The 17,850-nt window shown below is 44.2% G+C and overlaps 1 protein-coding gene across 4 annotated transcripts in view; it reads right to left on the bottom strand.

Moving 5' to 3' along the window:
- LOC145520981 (gamma-aminobutyric acid receptor subunit rho-1) overlaps positions 1-16,152 on the bottom strand; it is a 34,331-nt gene extending 18,179 nt beyond the window's left edge. For 2 of the 4 annotated variants that reach the window (XR_014064966.1, XM_081528562.1), the window contains exons 1-2: positions 15,595-16,152; positions 576-682 (exon numbers count right to left, since the gene is read on the bottom strand). Coding sequence is in view for 3 of the 4 variants with exons in the window: in XM_081528562.1 (XP_081384688.1) it covers positions 576-682; positions 15,595-15,716 (229 nt within the window). In the remaining variant the exon portion in view is untranslated. Of the gene's footprint in view, positions 1-575; positions 683-2,679; positions 2,689-5,899; positions 5,931-6,370; positions 6,408-11,662; positions 11,672-15,594 lie in introns of all 4 variants that reach the window. The other 2 variants (XM_081528561.1, XM_081528560.1) reach the window with 2 other exon arrangements.
- Between the last annotated feature and the right edge of the window lie 1,698 nt (positions 16,153-17,850).

Raw genomic sequence — 17,850 nt, 5'->3', positions numbered from 1 at the left:
AGATTGATATTTCACATTAAATTGATAATGCAGTCATGATTTTAGAGGTATGATTAATGTGCATTTTTAAATGTATATTGCAGACAGAACTTTTACATTTTATTTAAAAAATTATGCATTTCTAGGAGCTATGAAAGTGAGCATCATTTAAGAAAATTTCAAAAACTGCTTCCACAAATCAAGAAATAAATTTAAAAGACCCAATTGAAAAAAAAAAAAGATTGCTGTTTTAGAGCATTTTCAGGAGGCACCTTTGGACTGCAACTGTCCCCACAGCCAGCTACTAACCTCCCAATTACTGAGACATCCTCGTTGGGAGATGTGGCCTGAGGACAGCTCGGCTGGTCTGGCCACCAACCAGCAACTGCCTCCCAAGAATGCGTTCAGCAGAGCTCGAGGCAGGCTGGCCAAGGGCAGGTGCTCAGATGACGCTGAGGGCTCAGGCCTTGTCCACAACCAAGGCAGACCTGATTGGGGTAGGGAGCAACACTGAATGGTTCCCTGGACTGATGCTGCCCACAGACAAACAGAAGGACCTGGAAAGAAGACAAGCCCCAAGAGTGTATGCCTCATACCTCCAAAGCCAGGCCTCATGCTGAAATCGTGGTCGTCTATCCTCAGAAGCTGCTCTGACTTTGTTAGTGGCGATTTTGTAATATCAGGGCTTCGTTTAAGAATTGGGCTGCAGAGTGGGAGAAAACAGATTGATCACATACCTTAATTAAGTCAGATGAAAACTATTTGCATTCAGACTGATCTTGACAAGCTTGATGGGCTATGGTATTTCTTCTTTAAAGCTACTGGAAATCCTCTCTTCCTTTCTCCAGCTTTCTGGATCAATAAACCAACCCAGAAGGTCCAAGACAGGAGTTTAGGAATGTGAATGAGGAGCTTGCAAAATACCAACTTCTAGGGGACTTCCGTGGTGGTTCAATGGTTAAGACTTCGCCTTCCAGCCTTCAAGCCCAACAGCACAGTACCCAAGCGAGAAGCCAAACCGAAGCGGCAGAAGAATGTGAGGAGGCCCTTCCAACACTGACACCCCTTCTCTTTCCTCCAATCAATGTCAGGGAGTCAAAAGGGTACAGCACCGGATGGAGTTTGATTTGTTTATTTTAAAATATTTTAAAAAGGGAAAATTTTAAGCTCAAATTGTTCACTCGATACTTTTAGGAAGCCCTGGAACCACTCTCCCTCCTCCACCAGCACCCAGGAACTGAATCTTATCTTCTGACAATACCAAAGAAATAGGGGATGTCTAGAACAAAGAACCTGGGGCCTGGACCTGGGCTGGACGGTATCTCCCACAGTGTGGGAACTGGGTATTTCCCTGGAATCTGTATGCCTTTATCTTGTCTTTTGCTTCTTACAGCAGATGACACTCCCCCCACCACCTTAAACGAGTCTGTCTGATTTCTTGACTCATTTCAGGAGGGAACCCCCTCCTTTGCCCTAGTATACTAGTTAAAAGAACAAGAAAGCATGTAACCCTAATTATAGGAGATATGTAAGAGTTCAGAGAGTGGGAACTCTCACCTTGTGGGTAATCACCCAACTTCATGCTTGTTGCTGCAGGGATGGACAAAACTAATAATTTTTAAAAAACAAGATTCATGCCCTCTGCCTTTGGGTGAGGGGGAAGGATAAAGGGGCTCCCGGCAGCCCCTTTATGATCCAAGGGTTTGTATTTTTTTAAGTTTGTTCATATTTGTATGTACATATCTATTTAAAGCCAGGGGATTATCTTTCTATAAATACATAACTGGCAAGAAAAAAAAAAAAAGACTTCGCCTTCCAGTGTAGGGGGTGTGGGTTCGCTCCCTGCTCAGGGAGATAAGATCTTACATGCCTCATGGTCAAAACCCAAAAAATATAAAACAGAAGCAATATTGTAAAAATTCAACAAAGACTTTAAAATAAATAAAATATTTAAAAACCCAACATCCAGGCCCCATCGCAGAGGTGCTGATCTGGGCAGAATGCAACCTGGACATTAATGTTTTTAAAAGCCTCCCAGATGATTTTAATGTGAAACCAAGGCTGAAAACTGCTGGTCCTGGGCTTACTAATAAGTCTAAACTCACCCAAAGCTCCTCAGCCATTTGGGGCAGGTTGCAGCTGCAGAGGAGAGGCAGTGGGTGTGGGCTGAGCCTGGCTCCCTTGGATCCCTCTGGCCCATTCTGCAGAGAGAGCACAGACTTGCCCCTGGGTCAAATGCCAACCTTTCTGGCTCCCTGGGAGGCAGCTTCTTGTGCTTCTGCTTCTGAATCGCATCTAGGGCCATTTTAATTCATTTTCACTTTTTCTAAGTAGGTAATATATTTCCCACAGGACTGGAAAAGGTCAGTTTTCATCCCAATCCCTAAGAAAGGCAATGCCAAAGAATGCTCAAACTACCACACAGTTGAACTCATCTCACACGCTAGTCAAATAATGCTCAAAATTCTCCAAGCCAGGCTTCAGCAATACGTGAACCGTGAACTTCCAGATGTTCAAGCTGGTTTTAGAAAAGGCGGAGGAACCAGAGATCAAATTGCCAACATCTGCTGGATCATCAAAAAAGCAAGAGAGTTCCAGAAAAGCATCTATTTCTGCTTTATTGACTATGCCAAAGCCTTTGACTATGTGGATCACAATAAACTGTGGAAAATTCTGAAAGAGATGGGAATACCAGACCACCTGATCTGCCTCTTGAGAATCCTGTATGCAGGTCAGGAAGCAACAGTCAGAACTGGACATGGAACAACAGACTGGTTCCAAATTGGAAAAGGAGTACGTCAAGGCTGTATAGTGTCAGCCTGCTTATTTAACTTATATGCAGAGTACATCATGAGAAATGCTGGGCTGGAGGAGGCACAAGCTGGAATCAAGATTGCTGGGAGAAATATCAGTAACCTCAGATATGCAGATGACACCACCCTTATGGCAGAAAGTGAAGTGAAACTAAAGAGCCTCTTGATGAAAGTGAAAGAGGAGAGTGAAAAAGTTGGCTTAAAGCTCAGCATTCAGAAAATTAAGATCATGGCATCTGGTCCCATCACTTCATGGCAAATGGATGGGGAAACAGTGGAAACAGTGTCAGACTTTATTTTTTTGGGCTCCAAAATCACTGCAGATGGTGATTGCAGCCATGAAATTAAAAGACGCTTACTCCTTGGAAGGAAAGTTATGACCAACCTAGATAGCATATTAAAAAGCAGAGATATAACTTTGCTAACAAAGGTCCGTCTAGTCAAGGCTATGGTTTTTCCAGTGGTCATGTATGGATGTGAGAGTTGGACTGTGAAGAAAGCTGAGCACTGAAGAATTGATGCTTTTGAACTGTGGTGTTGGAGAAGACCCTTGAGAGTCCCTTGGACTGCAAGGAGATCCAACCAGTCCATCCTAAAGGAGGTCAGTCCTGGGTATTCACTGGAAGGACTGATGTTGAAGCTGAAACTCCAATTCTTTGGCCACCTCATGTGAAGAGTTGACTCATTTGAAAAGACCCTGATGCTGGGAAGGATTGGGGGCAGGAGGAGAAGGGGATAACAGAGGATGAGATGGCTGGATGGCATCACCGACTCGATGGATATGAGTTTGGATAAGCTCCGGGAGTTGGTGATGGACAGGGAGGCCTGGCATGCGGCGATTCCTGGGGTCGCACAGAGTCGGACACGACTGAGCGACTGAAATGAACTGAACTGAATATATTTGCAGGGTTTGACAATTAAAAAGAAAAAGGAAATGCAGTGAAAAGTTGGCTTTCTACCTGTGCCTCCATTCATCCCATTCCCCCAGCCACTGTTACTGCTCTCTCTCTGTATTTCATTTGGCCGTGGGGCTTGTAGGATCTTAGTTCCCTGACCAGGGATCAACCCAGAGCCCCTGCTTTGCAAGCATGAGTCTTAACCACTGGACCGCCAGGGAAGTCCCCCTCCCCCTGTACCTCTCTTATTGGTTTCTGGTCCATCTGTTCAGAGTATCTTATGCTGCTGCTGCTGCTAAGTCGCTTCAGTCGTGTCCAACTCTGTGCAACCCCATAGACGGCAGCCCTCCAGGCTCCCCCGTCCCTGGGATTCTCCAGGCAAGAACACTGGAGTGGGTTGCCATTTCCTTCTCCAATGCATGAAAGTGAAAAGTGAAAGCAAGGATGATCAGTTGTGTCTTACTCTTAGTGACCCCATGGACTGCAGCCTACCAGGCTCCTCCGTCCATGGGATTTTCCAGGCAAAAGTACTGGAGTGGGTCGCCATTGCCTTCTCTGAGTATCTTTATAGGTACAAGCAAATACAAACATACATTCTTATATACCCTATTTTTCCAGTTTCATTGAGATATAATCAACACTTAACATTGTATTAGTTTTAGGTGTACAACATGATGATTTGTTACATGTATATTTTGTGGTAAAATTATTACCACAATGCATCTAGTTAGGCAATGGCACCCCACTCCAGTACTCTTGCCTGGAAAATCCCATGGACGGAGGAGCCTGGTAGGCTGCAGTCCATGGGGTCGCTAAGAGTCAGACACGACTGAGCAACTTCACTTTCACTTTTCACTTTCATGCATTGGAGAAGGAAATGGCAACCCGCTCCAGTGTTCTTGCCTGGAGAATCCCAGGGACGGGGGAGCCTGGTGGGCTGCCGTCTATGGGGTCTCACAGAGTCGGACACGACTGAAGCGACTTAGCAGCAGCAGCAGCATCTAGTTAACATCCCTCACCTCACATAGTCACACATTTTTTTTCTTGTGATGAGAAACTTTAAGAGCTACTCTTACAGTTTTCAAATATACAATATAGTAGTGTTAACTATAATCACCATGCTGTACATTAACATCCTCAGGACTTATTTATGATATAACTGGAAGCTTGTACCTCTTGATCCCTTTCATCCATTTCGCCCACCCCACACCCTCCATCTAGGGCAACCACCTATCTGTTCTCTGTATCTTCTAGTTTTTTTTTTTAATTCCACATAGAAGTGAAATCATACAGTATTTGTCATGTATCCTGTGGCAAATGGTCTCTTATTTTTATACATCAAGTACCATATAAACTTACACTTTTTCTTTCTTTCTTTATAATATATATAACTTGGATTTTTTTTCCCTTTCAAAGTATCCCAAGCCTCATATTCTTTTTCACACTACGTAGTGTTGCACTGCACGGATGTACCATCACTCACGTGCTCAGTCCTCTATCGGTGGACACATGAGTTGCTTCTAGTCTTTTGCTGTTACAATTAGTGCCTCAAGGGCCTTGCACAGTCTTCACTTACCCCTCAGCAGCATCTCTGGAACTCACAGAAACAATGAACTGCCCTCCCAGCTCCTCCTTGTCCCAACAGCAGTGTGTGTGTGCCCTCCCATGTACCATGCACACTCAAACACACACTCACACTTCTTTCAATGCACATGTCCCAAACTTTGGCCTACATCAGCATCTCTTGGAGGCCTGTTTCAAACCTAGGTTCCTGAACCTCCCCTTGCCCCAAAGTTTCTGATTTAACAGGTCTGGGCTGAGGTCTAAGAATTTGTATTTGTCACAAGTCTCCAGATGCTGCTGCTGGTGGTGGTCAGGAGATGGCACTTTATTTTAATGTTTTGGCCATGCTACCCAGCATGTGAAATATTAGATCCCTGACCAAGGATGGAACCTGTGCCCTCTACATTGGAAGCATGGAGTCTTAACCACTGGGCCACCAGAGAAGTTCCTGGAATTGGCACTTTGAGAACCAGAGCTCTGATGCATTCATCCTCAACACACAATTTCCTCCCTTGTAACTGGCTCTGTCCACCGTTAAGTCCTTTGCTATCTTCTTTCCTGAAGAAACTATCATTCTGGGTGGGGGGACGGGGAGGGGCGGAGAATATGTCTGGGAGACAGGAAAACAGAGTTCTACCCTCCAGTGACCTGCCTGCTCTGTGCCTTTGGGCACCTTTCCCTGGGATTTGGTTTCCTCATCTTATTGAAGGTGAAGCTCTGTGACAGGACCAGAGCCGCGTGGAGCCAACGGGATCGTGTGTGTGTACTTGCTTTTTGAGCTCGAAGGTGGACTGCACATGGAAGGAACCGTTGTTGTTTCTCAGCCAACAGGAAGTTTCTTCCTAAAGGAAGGAAATCGCTGAGCTGGCAGCAAAGGCAGCACCCCGCGGAAGAATCTTAACTAATGGATCAGGGTGGAGGTATGCTGCTGCTGGAAGGAAGGGAGGAAGCCACTGCTGCCCACTTCCTCTCTCTCCTAATGGAGCCAGGAGCCCCCTCCCTCTGCTCTCAGCCCCTTGGCCAGGAGTAGAGGCACTGCTGCAAATCACTGCAGCTCAGGAGTGGGGAAGAGACTCCTTACAGGGGTGTGCGTGCACCTCTGGTCAGTGTCTGCTTTACTTGAGCGCATCTTTGTGCACTCCGTCTTTGAGGCTTACTATGAAATTAAAACTAAAGGTGTTCTAGAGAGTCCAGGTACTCAAATCAACAAAGTATCCTTCACCCTCCAGATTTGCTTGAAATCTACCTGGAATAAAATGTGAAAGAAAAAAAAAAGACTACAAAACTGCAATGCATTATTTTAGCTTTTTGACAAGCAATTCCCATGACCCACAGAAGCAGGAATTTGAGGATTAATTATTCAGAAGGCCTGATTTGAAGAGGTCTGAACTAAACTATCTCCCCAACTGAAACTGATGGCATTTTTAACCTGGAACTGCCATGAAGCTGTCAGTATGGAGGCGACACATTGCCAGGTGGACCATTTCTCTTGGGCATCCTTGCACTGAAGCTTAGGGATTTAGCCAAAAGTGCTGGCAGGAGATGAGAGAGCAGAGGGCAATTCCTCCTTCTCTCTCGGCTTCGATGCCAGAGACTAGCAATGTCTGTGTTGCTCTGTGACCACCGATAATCACAGTACTTAAATAAGCTGCAGTTACCCAGTTTCCCCTTCAGTTCTGTGGGTAGCCGTGGCTTCCTGTTTTTCTTGTGCTTGGGGATGGGGCATTCACTTCCCTGGTTGCTGCCCTGAACCCTGTGCACCGCTCTGTGAGCGGTCTCTTTATTCAATTATTGGTTAAGCTCTTTTGAGTGCAGTGCTGTTTTCTGCCAAGACCCGACTGATGCCCAGGGATATCAGGGCTGATGCACAGGGATTATGTCATCCGAGACAAAGTGGAGCAGGGGCAGGTGTGCGCTCTGCAGGAGCTGGTCCCAGGGGTGGGGAAGGGCAGAGACTGGAAGGAGGGCTACAGGTCATCACAATGGATGGTGAGCAGGGGCAGGATGAGGCCACAGGCCACTGAGGGCAGAGTCCTCTTCATCTTTGGCATTTTGCACAGTGCTGGGTGCCCATGGACTCTCAGTACATGTTAGTGAGTGAAGAACGATATTAGTTCTTTGGATGGGTGCCAGAGAGAGCAATACAAGAGAGGCAGGAAGAAAGAGGTGGTAGGAACAAAAATCAAGTTTGGCCCTGATCTTACTGTGGCTTTTGTTGTTGTTTAGCTGCTATATCGTAGACCACCAGTCTCCTCTGTCCACGGAATTCTCCAGGCAAGAATACTGGAGTGGGTTGCCATGCTCTCCTCCAAGGGATCTTCCCCACCCAGGGATCGAACCTGAGTCTCCTGAACTGGCAGGTGAATTCTTTACCACTGAGCCACGAGGGAAGCTCTACTGTGGCTTTGGGCCAGTCTAAAACAGAACTGGGCACCGACTAAAGGAAGGGCTGCCAAATTCTGAGATGTCACTGCCTCTGCCATCATGAAGCTGAGATTCTAGCTTAGCAAAAAACTAATAATTAGGACACGTAAAATCTTATTCTTTTTTTGGCCACACCATGCAACTTGTGGGATCTTAGTTCCCCAACCAGGGATTGAACCCCAGCCATGGCAGTGAAATCACCGAGTCCTAGTCACTGTACCACCAGGGAACTCCCATAAAATCTTTTTAAAATTGTAGCTGTTTAATATTTTAAAATAACTATTATCTATTCACATTCCTATGTTAACTTTTTTTTTGGAAAATAGATTGAAGCCCAAAGGAAAGGATGAAAACCACCGAGAAATATCCTGTACCATCCTGAGTATATCCTTTTACAACACTGAGAGAGGAAAAAACACTGTAACTTGCTTTTAACTCAAGTTACAGTATATCTTAAAATACTTTTCATGTCACCAGCATCATTTTACCAGCTGAGGTATGAGTATTAAGCTTGAAATGAAGTGTAACATGCAGCAAATAAAGGAATAACTAACACTGCCTGAGTACTTACTCTCTGCTAGTTACCAGGTTAACTATATCATATGTATTAACTGGGTTAGTCCTTATAACCACCATGTGAGATAGGCCTTGCCACTGTGTCCATTTTATACATAAGGAAGCTAAGACACAGACGGTTTGAATAACTTGTGAAAGTGAAGGAGCCAGGAGTCACACTCAGAGGCTCTGGCTCTCAGGATGGGAGGCAAGTTTGTATCTCACCGAGGAAGAAGGAATTTGGTCTGCAGACTGCCTTCAGCTGTGACATCAGCTCCTACTGGAGTTTCCCCTGCCTGCCTGCCATGTAAATTTCAGACTTGGTTGCCCACACAATCACATGAGCCAATTCTTTAAATAAATCCTCCTCCCACCCCAGCTCCCCTAATATATATATATATATGTGTTGTGTGTTAGTCACTCACTCGTGTCCGACTCTTTGTGACTCCATGGACTGTAGCCCACCAAGCTCCTTTGTCCCTGGGATTCCCCAGGCAAGAATACTGGAGTGGGTTGCCATTTCCTTCTCCAAAAAAAAAAATATATATGTGTGTGTATATATATATATATATACACACACATATATATGTGTGTGTGTGTGTACATATGTGCTTAGTTCCTCAGTTGTGTCCAATTCTTTGTGACTCCATGGACTATAGCCCGCCAGGCTCTTCTGTCCATGGGAATTCTCCAGGCAAGAATACTGGAGTGGGTTGCCATGCCCTCCTCCAGGGGATCTTCCCAACCCAGGGATTGAGTCCAGGTCTCCTGCATTGCAGGCAGATTCTTTACCATCTGAGCCACGAGGGAAGCCTCATATATATACATATATAGGTATATATATTATAATAAATATTGCACTATATGTGTGTGTGTGTGTGTATGTGTGTAATACCACAGAGAGATAGACAGATAGATAGATACACATACATACATTGTTGTTTAGTATCTAAGTTTTGTCTGACTCTTTTGGGACCACATAGACTATAGCCCACCAGGCTCCTCTGTCCATAGGACTTCCCAGGCAAGAATACTGGAGTGGGTTGCCATTTCCTTCTCCAGAGGATCTTCCTGACCCCGGGACTGAACCTGCATCTCTTGCATCGGCAGGCAGATTCTTTATCACTGAACCACCAGGGAAGCCCCATATATATATAGACATACATATATACATGTTACGCACATCCTATTGGTTCTGTTTCTTGGGAGAACCCTGACTAATCGAGACAGTAAATACTCCTTGATGCCTAAAATCTGCACACCTGTGGGATACCTGAGTTGCCTGGAACTGGAAGGCTATGTCTGGCTTGGGTGGGGTGTCTGTGCTGTCTCAGAGTCTTCTGATCCAGCCTTCTTGCCACCACGATGGACCCAGGTTCCCACCAACCTGATGGATCCACAACATGCAGACTTGGCCAGTTATGGCCCTCCCAGGGGGACAAGAGAGCGCAGCAGGGCAAGATTGTCCACCTGCTTCTCTGGTAAAATCTCAACCTTGAACATCCCCTTTTCTTGATCTTTCTGTTTCTCAGTTTCCTATAAAATGAGGGAATAACCCTAACCTTATAGGATCACTATAAGGATTAAACAAGAAAATGTTAGCATGAACATTGCACTGGTTTTGACATATGAAAACATTTTCATATAGTTCAATCTGAATTTTACATCCATGAGTATAACTTCCTGTTCTCCTTTTACGGTTGTCAGATTTGGGCACAGGAAGTAGAGAAATGGGGGACGCAGAACTCTGAGGGTACACTGTGTGACCTGGCATGAGTTCTGTACTTTTCTGGGCCTTTCTCTTCTCATCTTTAAAAGGAGAGCATTTCCAAGGTCTTTGGAATTCTGTAGAGGAAGGAGTAAGGTCCAATTTGCTCACCACTGCTTCCAGTGCCTGGAACAGAGTGTTATCAATATATATTTGTTGAATGAATGAATGAATGAGTGAAGTACAAGAAAAGGAAGGGTTAAGAGTCTCTCATTTATTCATGCCCAACATTTCTTGAATATCTGCTATTAATCAGATACTGTCCTTGAACCTGGGGAGACAAGGATAAAGGTGTTAGTTGAGCCCTAGTTATAACTAAACTGTGCCCCGCCCATTCATATAGTCCCCTAACCCTCCATGTGACTGTATTTGGAGACAGGGCCTTTAGGGAGGTATTTAAGGTTAAATGAGATCACAAGACTGGTGTCCACCTAAGAAGAGAAAGAGTCACCACTTCCCCATCATATTCCGTCTCCCCAGTGGTGAGCCCAGAGGAAAGACCCTGTGAGGACACAGCAAAAAGGCGGCATCTACAAGCCCAGAAGAGATTCCTTCCCAGAAACCAAATTTGCCACCATCTTGATCATGGCCTTCTAGCCTCCAGGACTTGAGAAAATGAAAGTCTGTTGTTTAAGCCACCCAACCTGTGGTGTTTTGTTATGGCAGCCTGGGCAGACAGCTCTCATGGGGCTCATAGGCTGATAATGCTCAATGATTAGTTGTCTGAGATAGGATAGATGCGGGCCGTGGAAGCTCGGAAAAAAGTCATCTGAGACTTGAGATGCAGGGGTGGGGGAGGGCCAAGGAAGGTCTTCGAAAAAAGGTGACATCGATGCTAAATTTTGGAGGAGGAAAAAAAAAAACTGAGCCAGAGGAAGAGGGAAGAGATGGGTGTGGTGAGACCTGGGGCAGCCCAGTGAAGGCTCAGGAAACTATCAGGATGAGCGCTGCTTTGTAACTAGACAAGAGTGAGAAGCACAAAGTGAAGGCTCAAAGTTCTAGAAAGCTCTCTGGAGAATGAAGGGATTCAATGAAGAGAGAACACTGTTACTTAAAAGAAAAAAAATCACAGGACTTCCCTGGTGGTCCAGTAGTTAAGACTCCACATTCCCAATGCAGGGGGCCCAGGTTCAATTCCTGGTCAGGGAACTAGGTCCTGAATGCCTCAACTAAGACCCAGCACAGCCAAATTAAGAAAAAATATTTTTAAATAAAAATCTAATAAAAGAGGTGTAGGGTGATCAGAGAGATCCCGCCCATAACCCAGAGGTTTGTGCTTTGTCAGGACAGGTTCTGACAGCCAACAACCTCCTCCCTCCTGGCCTCTGCCCCTCATCACCTGAATCCACTGCAAGCTCCCATCACCTGCAAGCTCCCATTGCTGCCTATCCCTCTCACCTTCTTCTAGTCTCAGTGGTCTAGTTCACAGCCAGGCTTCTTGTAAAAGTGAGCCACATTCACTCCATTTTCTCCTCTCCACAACACACCGCCGCCCATCTCTTCTTGCTGAGACTGTTAACGGCTCTTCGCCCCGTAAGTGGAGCTTGCATCTTGGCCCTCTACCTGACTGATTTTGACCCTGGTGGGATCTGACCCACCAGGTTTTGTAATCCACCATGGATTGCTCCCTCCTTCTGGAAACCTTTGACACCTCAACTAAACACCTCTCTGGTCTGTAAGCCTCTTGCGGGGAGAGTGTGTACCTGACTCGGTCACTGATGAGGCACCCACTGCCCAGGGTGGTGTCTGCTCTGTAACAAGCATCTGATAACTGTCCCATAGATGCTCCCTTAGCCTCTTTGACACCTCTCCATTCCAGTTTTACACCTGTTTCTCTGATCATCCATTTCCAGCTTCCTTCCCTGAATCCTCTAGTTGTGTTATGTGGGATCTTTCCTCGTGGTGAGCAAGCTCAGTTGCCCTGCAGCATGTGGGATCTTAGTTCCTCAACCAGAGACTGAACCCACATCCCCTGCACTGCAAGGCGAATTCCTAACTACTGGACCATGAAGGAAGTCCCCACTGAGTCCTCTTCATCCTCACTTTAAATGTTGCTCATCCCCACAGCTCTCTCTCTTGTCCTGGTCTTATCTCATGCTGTCTTTGGGTCACTTCATCCATCACCACTGAGAAACTCTCTTTACAGCTACATCTCCAGACCCTAGTTCTCTTTTGAGCCACAGACCTAGAGGCCTTCCTGTCAACTGGACAACCATCTCCTAGTAGCTTGTAAGGACACCTGGGTCCACATGCTCATACTGAACTCATCCTCTTTGCCCCCAAACCTGCTTCTCCTCTTGCTCTCCCTTCCCAGGCACTCCCCTCTACCCAGTTACAACTTCCAGATACCTGCTAGACTCCCACCCAGTCTAATCCTGACAATTCTGCCTCCTTAAAGTTCTCATCCATCTTCCCCATCCCTGTTCATTTCATCCCACTAACACTGTCCTAGCTCTGGCTCTCACCATCCCTCATCTGGTCTAAAGCAGAGACTCTGGATGACTTTTTGTGTCTGCCTTGCAACTCCTTCTGCATCCTTCTGCCACCCTGCCACCAATGTCATCTCTCCAGAATGGAAATCAGCTGAAACTCTTAGATCCTCTCTTTCCTGCAGTTTACATTTGAATTCTATAGCATTACAGACAAGAACGCTAATGGTACTTTGCTTCTGATGGGATCAGTTTGTGCTTCCAGAGCTTGAGCAGAAATTTGTCCAGGGGCCTGCAGTGTAGACAGGCTAGATTTTCATTCTTCCAAGGGGGAGGGAGAGACCATAAGTACTGGTACATTCTAGAAACACTCCTCAATGCCCTAGCATTCTGATCTTTATCCAGCATGTTTCATGAAGGTAAATTCCATCTGGATATATCTCCCAAGAAGATGCTGAGAAAAACACAGAAATTATTTGCCAGGGCAGAGACTAGAGTAAGCCCCAAGTGAGGCACAAAATGTAAGGAGGCCCTTACTCTTGGGTCATGCAAGGCCCTATTCATGCAGTCAGCCACTTATTTTTCAGTTGTGCTCTGCTGCTTGTGGGATCTTAGTTCCCTGGCCAGGGATCGAACCCGTAACCTTGGCAGTGGAAGCAAAGAGTAGTAACCACTGGACCGCCGGGGAATTCCCAAGAGTCTCTTTAGATTTTGCATCATTGGCGCCTCACTAGCCTCACCCTCACTGTATGCATGTGTTCACCTTGCTTCTTATATTATTAGTATGAACCGTGAAAAGTAGCCTGGCTACAAATTACCTGCAGTTTATATGAGTTTAGAGTCTGGCTAAAATTAAGTGAGCCCTTTAAAAATTTAGGCTACATAAAAACAAAAAACCTGGCTAGGTTTACCATTTTGGAAAGTAATTCTGCCAGTTATTCTAGAACTTTACATGTTCTTATGCCATTTGATCTAATATACGTCTAGGAGTCTATCCTAATTAAATAATCATGCACGTAAACAATGACCTTACATACAAAAATATCCAGACAGAATGTTTATAATAACAAAGAGAAAGCAAATAAATACTGTAAGCAGAGGTGGTAAGCAGATGCTTAAGTGGTTGTAATTGTTATTATGCTTTATAGTGTGTCCATGCAAATGATAACACTATATACTTCATATAAGAAAATATGCAGATAAAATCACATTAAATACAATAAGTTTACGTAACTATATGCATAGAAAAATCCCAGACTAGTTAATATTCAATACATGCTTATTAAAAAAACAGAAGAAAATACACAAAAATGTTAACAAGGTTATTTCTAGGTTTGGGGATTATGGGTGACTTTTGTGCATTGAAAAAATTTTTTTCCTATCGTTTTTAAAACAATGTGTCTTTCATAATAAAAATAAAAGTTCCTTTAAGTAACTTTTAAAATGAAATGTATTTCACTATCAGGACTCACTTTGTCATTGTGCGTGTGTGTGTGCTCAGTCATGTCTGACTCTTTGTGACCCTATGGACTGTAGCCCACCAGATGCCTCTGTCCATGGGATTTTCCAGGCAAGAATGCAGGAATGGATTGCCATTTCCTTCTCCAGGGGATCTTCCTGACCCAGGGATCCACCCTGCGTCTTTGCATCTCCTGCACTGGCAAGCAGACTCTTTACCACTAGTGACACATTGGTATTCCTAGTAAGTCACCCCTCTAACTCTGGCTTGGGAGAGAGGCTGCGAAGTTTTTGGTGACAACCAATAGGATTTGTTGCTGTCGTCTGTAATCCTCGAGAGCACATTTGGTTCAGATCATCTCTAAGGCACAAATTCCACTGTTCGTCCAGCAGCTTCTGACTCTGACAGTGATATGACATGTGTTTTGTGCACAGCAGTCCCTGTCTGTGTCCCGGGCTCACCACCACCAATGGATATTTCAGCTCCTTAACTTTGCTATGTTGCTAAAACTGCTTAAAACAAGGGCTGTGAGCCATAGCTGGCTGTTCAGAAGCCCAGGTGTGAAGGGCTCTCTCAAACCCCTGAGTGGGTCACTGAGGAGTCAGACACCCAGCCCTCCCACTAGGCCCAGACTCCAGGAAACTGGATTTCCTTTCATATTCATCGATTTTACTTTTTTAAAAAAGTTTTTGGCCACACCTTGTGGCATGTGGGATCTTAGTGCTCTGATGAGGGATTGATCCTTCACCCCCTGCACGGGAACCAAGAAGGTTTAACCACTGGACCACCGGGAAAGTGCCATATTAATTGATACTTATGACCTCTGTTCATCTTACATTTAGAGATGAAGAAAGCTAAAGCTCAATTTGAACTCAGGCTGATAAAGGACCAAGAATCAAGAATGCCCTTCCTGCCTCCATCTCTTCATCAGTAAAGAGAGAGCTGGTTTTGGGGGTGGGGAGCGGGGTCTCCAAATATCCTATTTTATTGATGCATATCAGGCAAGCAGGTGTGCAGACGTGCACTTCCATTACCAGTGCTGTCACAGGGCCGCCCTGGTGAAGCTGATGCTGAAGGATCGGTCTGTTTCTGTCTGAGCTCCTTCCGCGGGCTGGCACAGCCAGGGCAGCACATACTTTGCTGGCAACCATCAGCAGCTGGTCCTTAGGCCAGTCCACCCCTGCACCCTCCCAAGTTTACAAATGGGGACTATCTAATGGGTCATATAGCTTGAAGAAAGCTGTTTTGTTCTCTTTTAAAAGATTGTAAAAGGGACCTACACATCTAGCAGAAATAATTAGAACTCACAGAATCATTCTCACTAATTAGAGGTCCCATCAGTCATTTGCGAATTCCCAGATTTGCTCCAACCTAGGATGCAAACATCATATAATTGCCCTTATTATTTTTAACATGCATATATGCTTTTTTTCTTCCAGAATCTTTCACCCAGGACAATTCCTAAGATATTGAAGAAAATGAAATGATAGCACTGTGTCAAATCTAAGCCTCATTTAAAAAGAAAACATAATTCTAACATCGTAAAAGGAGGAAGGGAGGAAAGCAGGAGAACAAAGGGAAAAGGAGCAAGAACGCAAAGGGCATCCACAGGAAACACCACATACTGGAAACGATTTCACAATGAAACTAGAAGCTTGCTGTACACACCGTCTCCCCCTAAACCCTCTGTGCTGAAATGTCCACTCACCTGCCTTTCTTCGACATCTCCTGTATGTCTCTTTTCCACCAGTGCACTCTGCTTTCAGTATGCAAAACCCACACCCACCACAAAAAGAAAATGCCAACTTTCATATTCTGGATGGCCAACATGGGTTTCCAAATCCAAACAGTTCTCTGAAGAAACAGCAAAAAAAAAAAAGGAAAAGGATGTTCTTTTTCTCTCTTAAGACATTATTGGTCTGTTCATTATTAGAAAGATGTTTATTCATGGACCAAAAAAAATCAACCCACGGTCTGTAATCTGGAGAGCAGGAGAAAGCAATTTCCACTAAACCTATAAATCCTCCTACGTCAGATGTCAGGGATTTTCTGCAGGGAGGTTGAAGTCCTGTGTCCCTGGCTGACAATTATTTTGGCTGGTCTAAATAAGTTCATTGTCAGAGGTGGTGAATTCGTTCATAAAGGGCTGTATAAATCTCTGGTCCAATGAATAGAAGGAAGTAAGGAGGAACCAAAACAATTTCCAAATCTAGAACTGCCTGAGGTGCTGAATTGCTTCTTACGCCCTGAAAATGAGCTCCTCCCTGGATCTATTTTAAGCTTTTAGCGGTTATTATTTGCTTCAGCTGAGGGCTAGATTTGGACAGCTCCCTGCCCCCACTCCTTTCTGTGGTTGAATCTGTGGAAACTGAGGGCTCTGTAACTGGGTGGGTTGTCTGTTTGGCTAACACTTCAGTGGAAGGCTAAGCCTTGTCTGGTGGACCCTCCAAGAATCTTCTCATCCTCTATGGATGTGGTTTTTATTGTCTTTGTTTTGTTTGTTTGTTTTGCTTTGATGTGGAGGATAGTAAATGCTTTCTTTTTCTGTATTTTTTCTTTATATTGGAGTATATTTGAGCTACAGCATTGTATTAGTTTCAGGTGTACAGCAAAGTGATTTAGTTATACATATACAATACCTGGGCTTCCAAGGTGGCACAGTGGTAAAGAATCTGCCTGCCATTGCAAGAGGTGCAAGAGATGCTGGTTCCATCCCTGGGTCAGGAAGATCACCTGGATCAGGAAATGGCAAACCCCTCCAGTATTCTTGGCTGGAAAATTCCATGGACAGAGGAGCCTGGCAGGCTATAGGCCATGGGGTTGCAAAGAGTCAGACAAAATGAGCACACACACATACATATATCTATTCTTTTTCATATTTTTTCCCATATAAATTATTACAGAATATTGAGTAGAGTTCCCTATCCTATACACTAGGTCCTTATTGATGATCTATTTTATATGTAACAGTATGTATGTGTTAATCCCAAACTCCTAATTTATCCCTCCCCACCTTGCCTTTCCCCTTTGGTAACTATAAGTTTGTTTGCTAAGTCTTTTAGTCAATTTTTGTTTTGTAAATAAGTTCGTTTGGATCATTGTTTTTAGATATCACTTATATGTGATATCACATGATATTTATCTTTCTCTGTCTGACTTTATGTAGTATGATAATCTCTAGGTCCATTCGTGTTGCTGCAAATGGCATCATTTCATTCTTTTTTATGGCTGAGTGGTATTCCATTGTATATATGTACCACATCTTTGTCCATTCATCTGTCAATGGACATTTAGATTGCTTCCATGTCTTGGCTATTGTAAATGCTGCAATGAACTTTTGGATGCATGTATCTTTTTGAAATATGGTTTGCTCCAGATATACACCTAGGAATGGGATTGCTGGATCATATGGTAGCTCTATTTTCGGTTTTTTAAGGAACCTCCAAACTGTTTTCTATACTGGCTTTAACAATTAACATTCCCATCAACAGTGGAGGAGTGTTGATTTTCTTTACGCTATTTTACAACCCTGTGAAAGGTAGATATTAATATGTAGAAAACTAATAGTAATATATATCTTTCCTGTCCATAGCTATGCAAATTATTCCTCTTGTCCACTAGAGAATATAAATCTCTGAAAAGCAAATCCTCATTTGAACTAGTTATAGCAAGTTCCCTCACTAATTAATGAGTTAAGCAAATTCTTTCACATGTGTTCATTTTATGGTTATGTGAGTCATAATTCAATCCTCTTGTGTAAATCAGAATAAAACACTTTCAATAAATACATGTTGGAAACAGTTCAACACACAGAAAGAAAGGCAGAATATGTGATGTCTCTAGAAGTCAACATAAGCCAAGCATCATTAGATACTTAGTTGATGTGTGTGTGTGTGGGTGCATCTGTGTTCAGTCATGTCAGACTCTTTGTGACCCCATGGACTGTAGCCCACTGGGCTCGTCT

Source organism: Giraffa tippelskirchi, chromosome 9 (assembly GCF_054371585.1).
Source record: "Giraffa tippelskirchi isolate mGirTip1 chromosome 9, T2T-mGirTip1v1.2.pri, whole genome shotgun sequence".
Lineage (NCBI taxonomy): Eukaryota > Metazoa > Chordata > Mammalia > Artiodactyla > Giraffidae > Giraffa > Giraffa tippelskirchi.
Note: the sequence above shows the minus strand (reverse complement) of the source record. Positions and strands in the feature narration are given on the sequence as shown.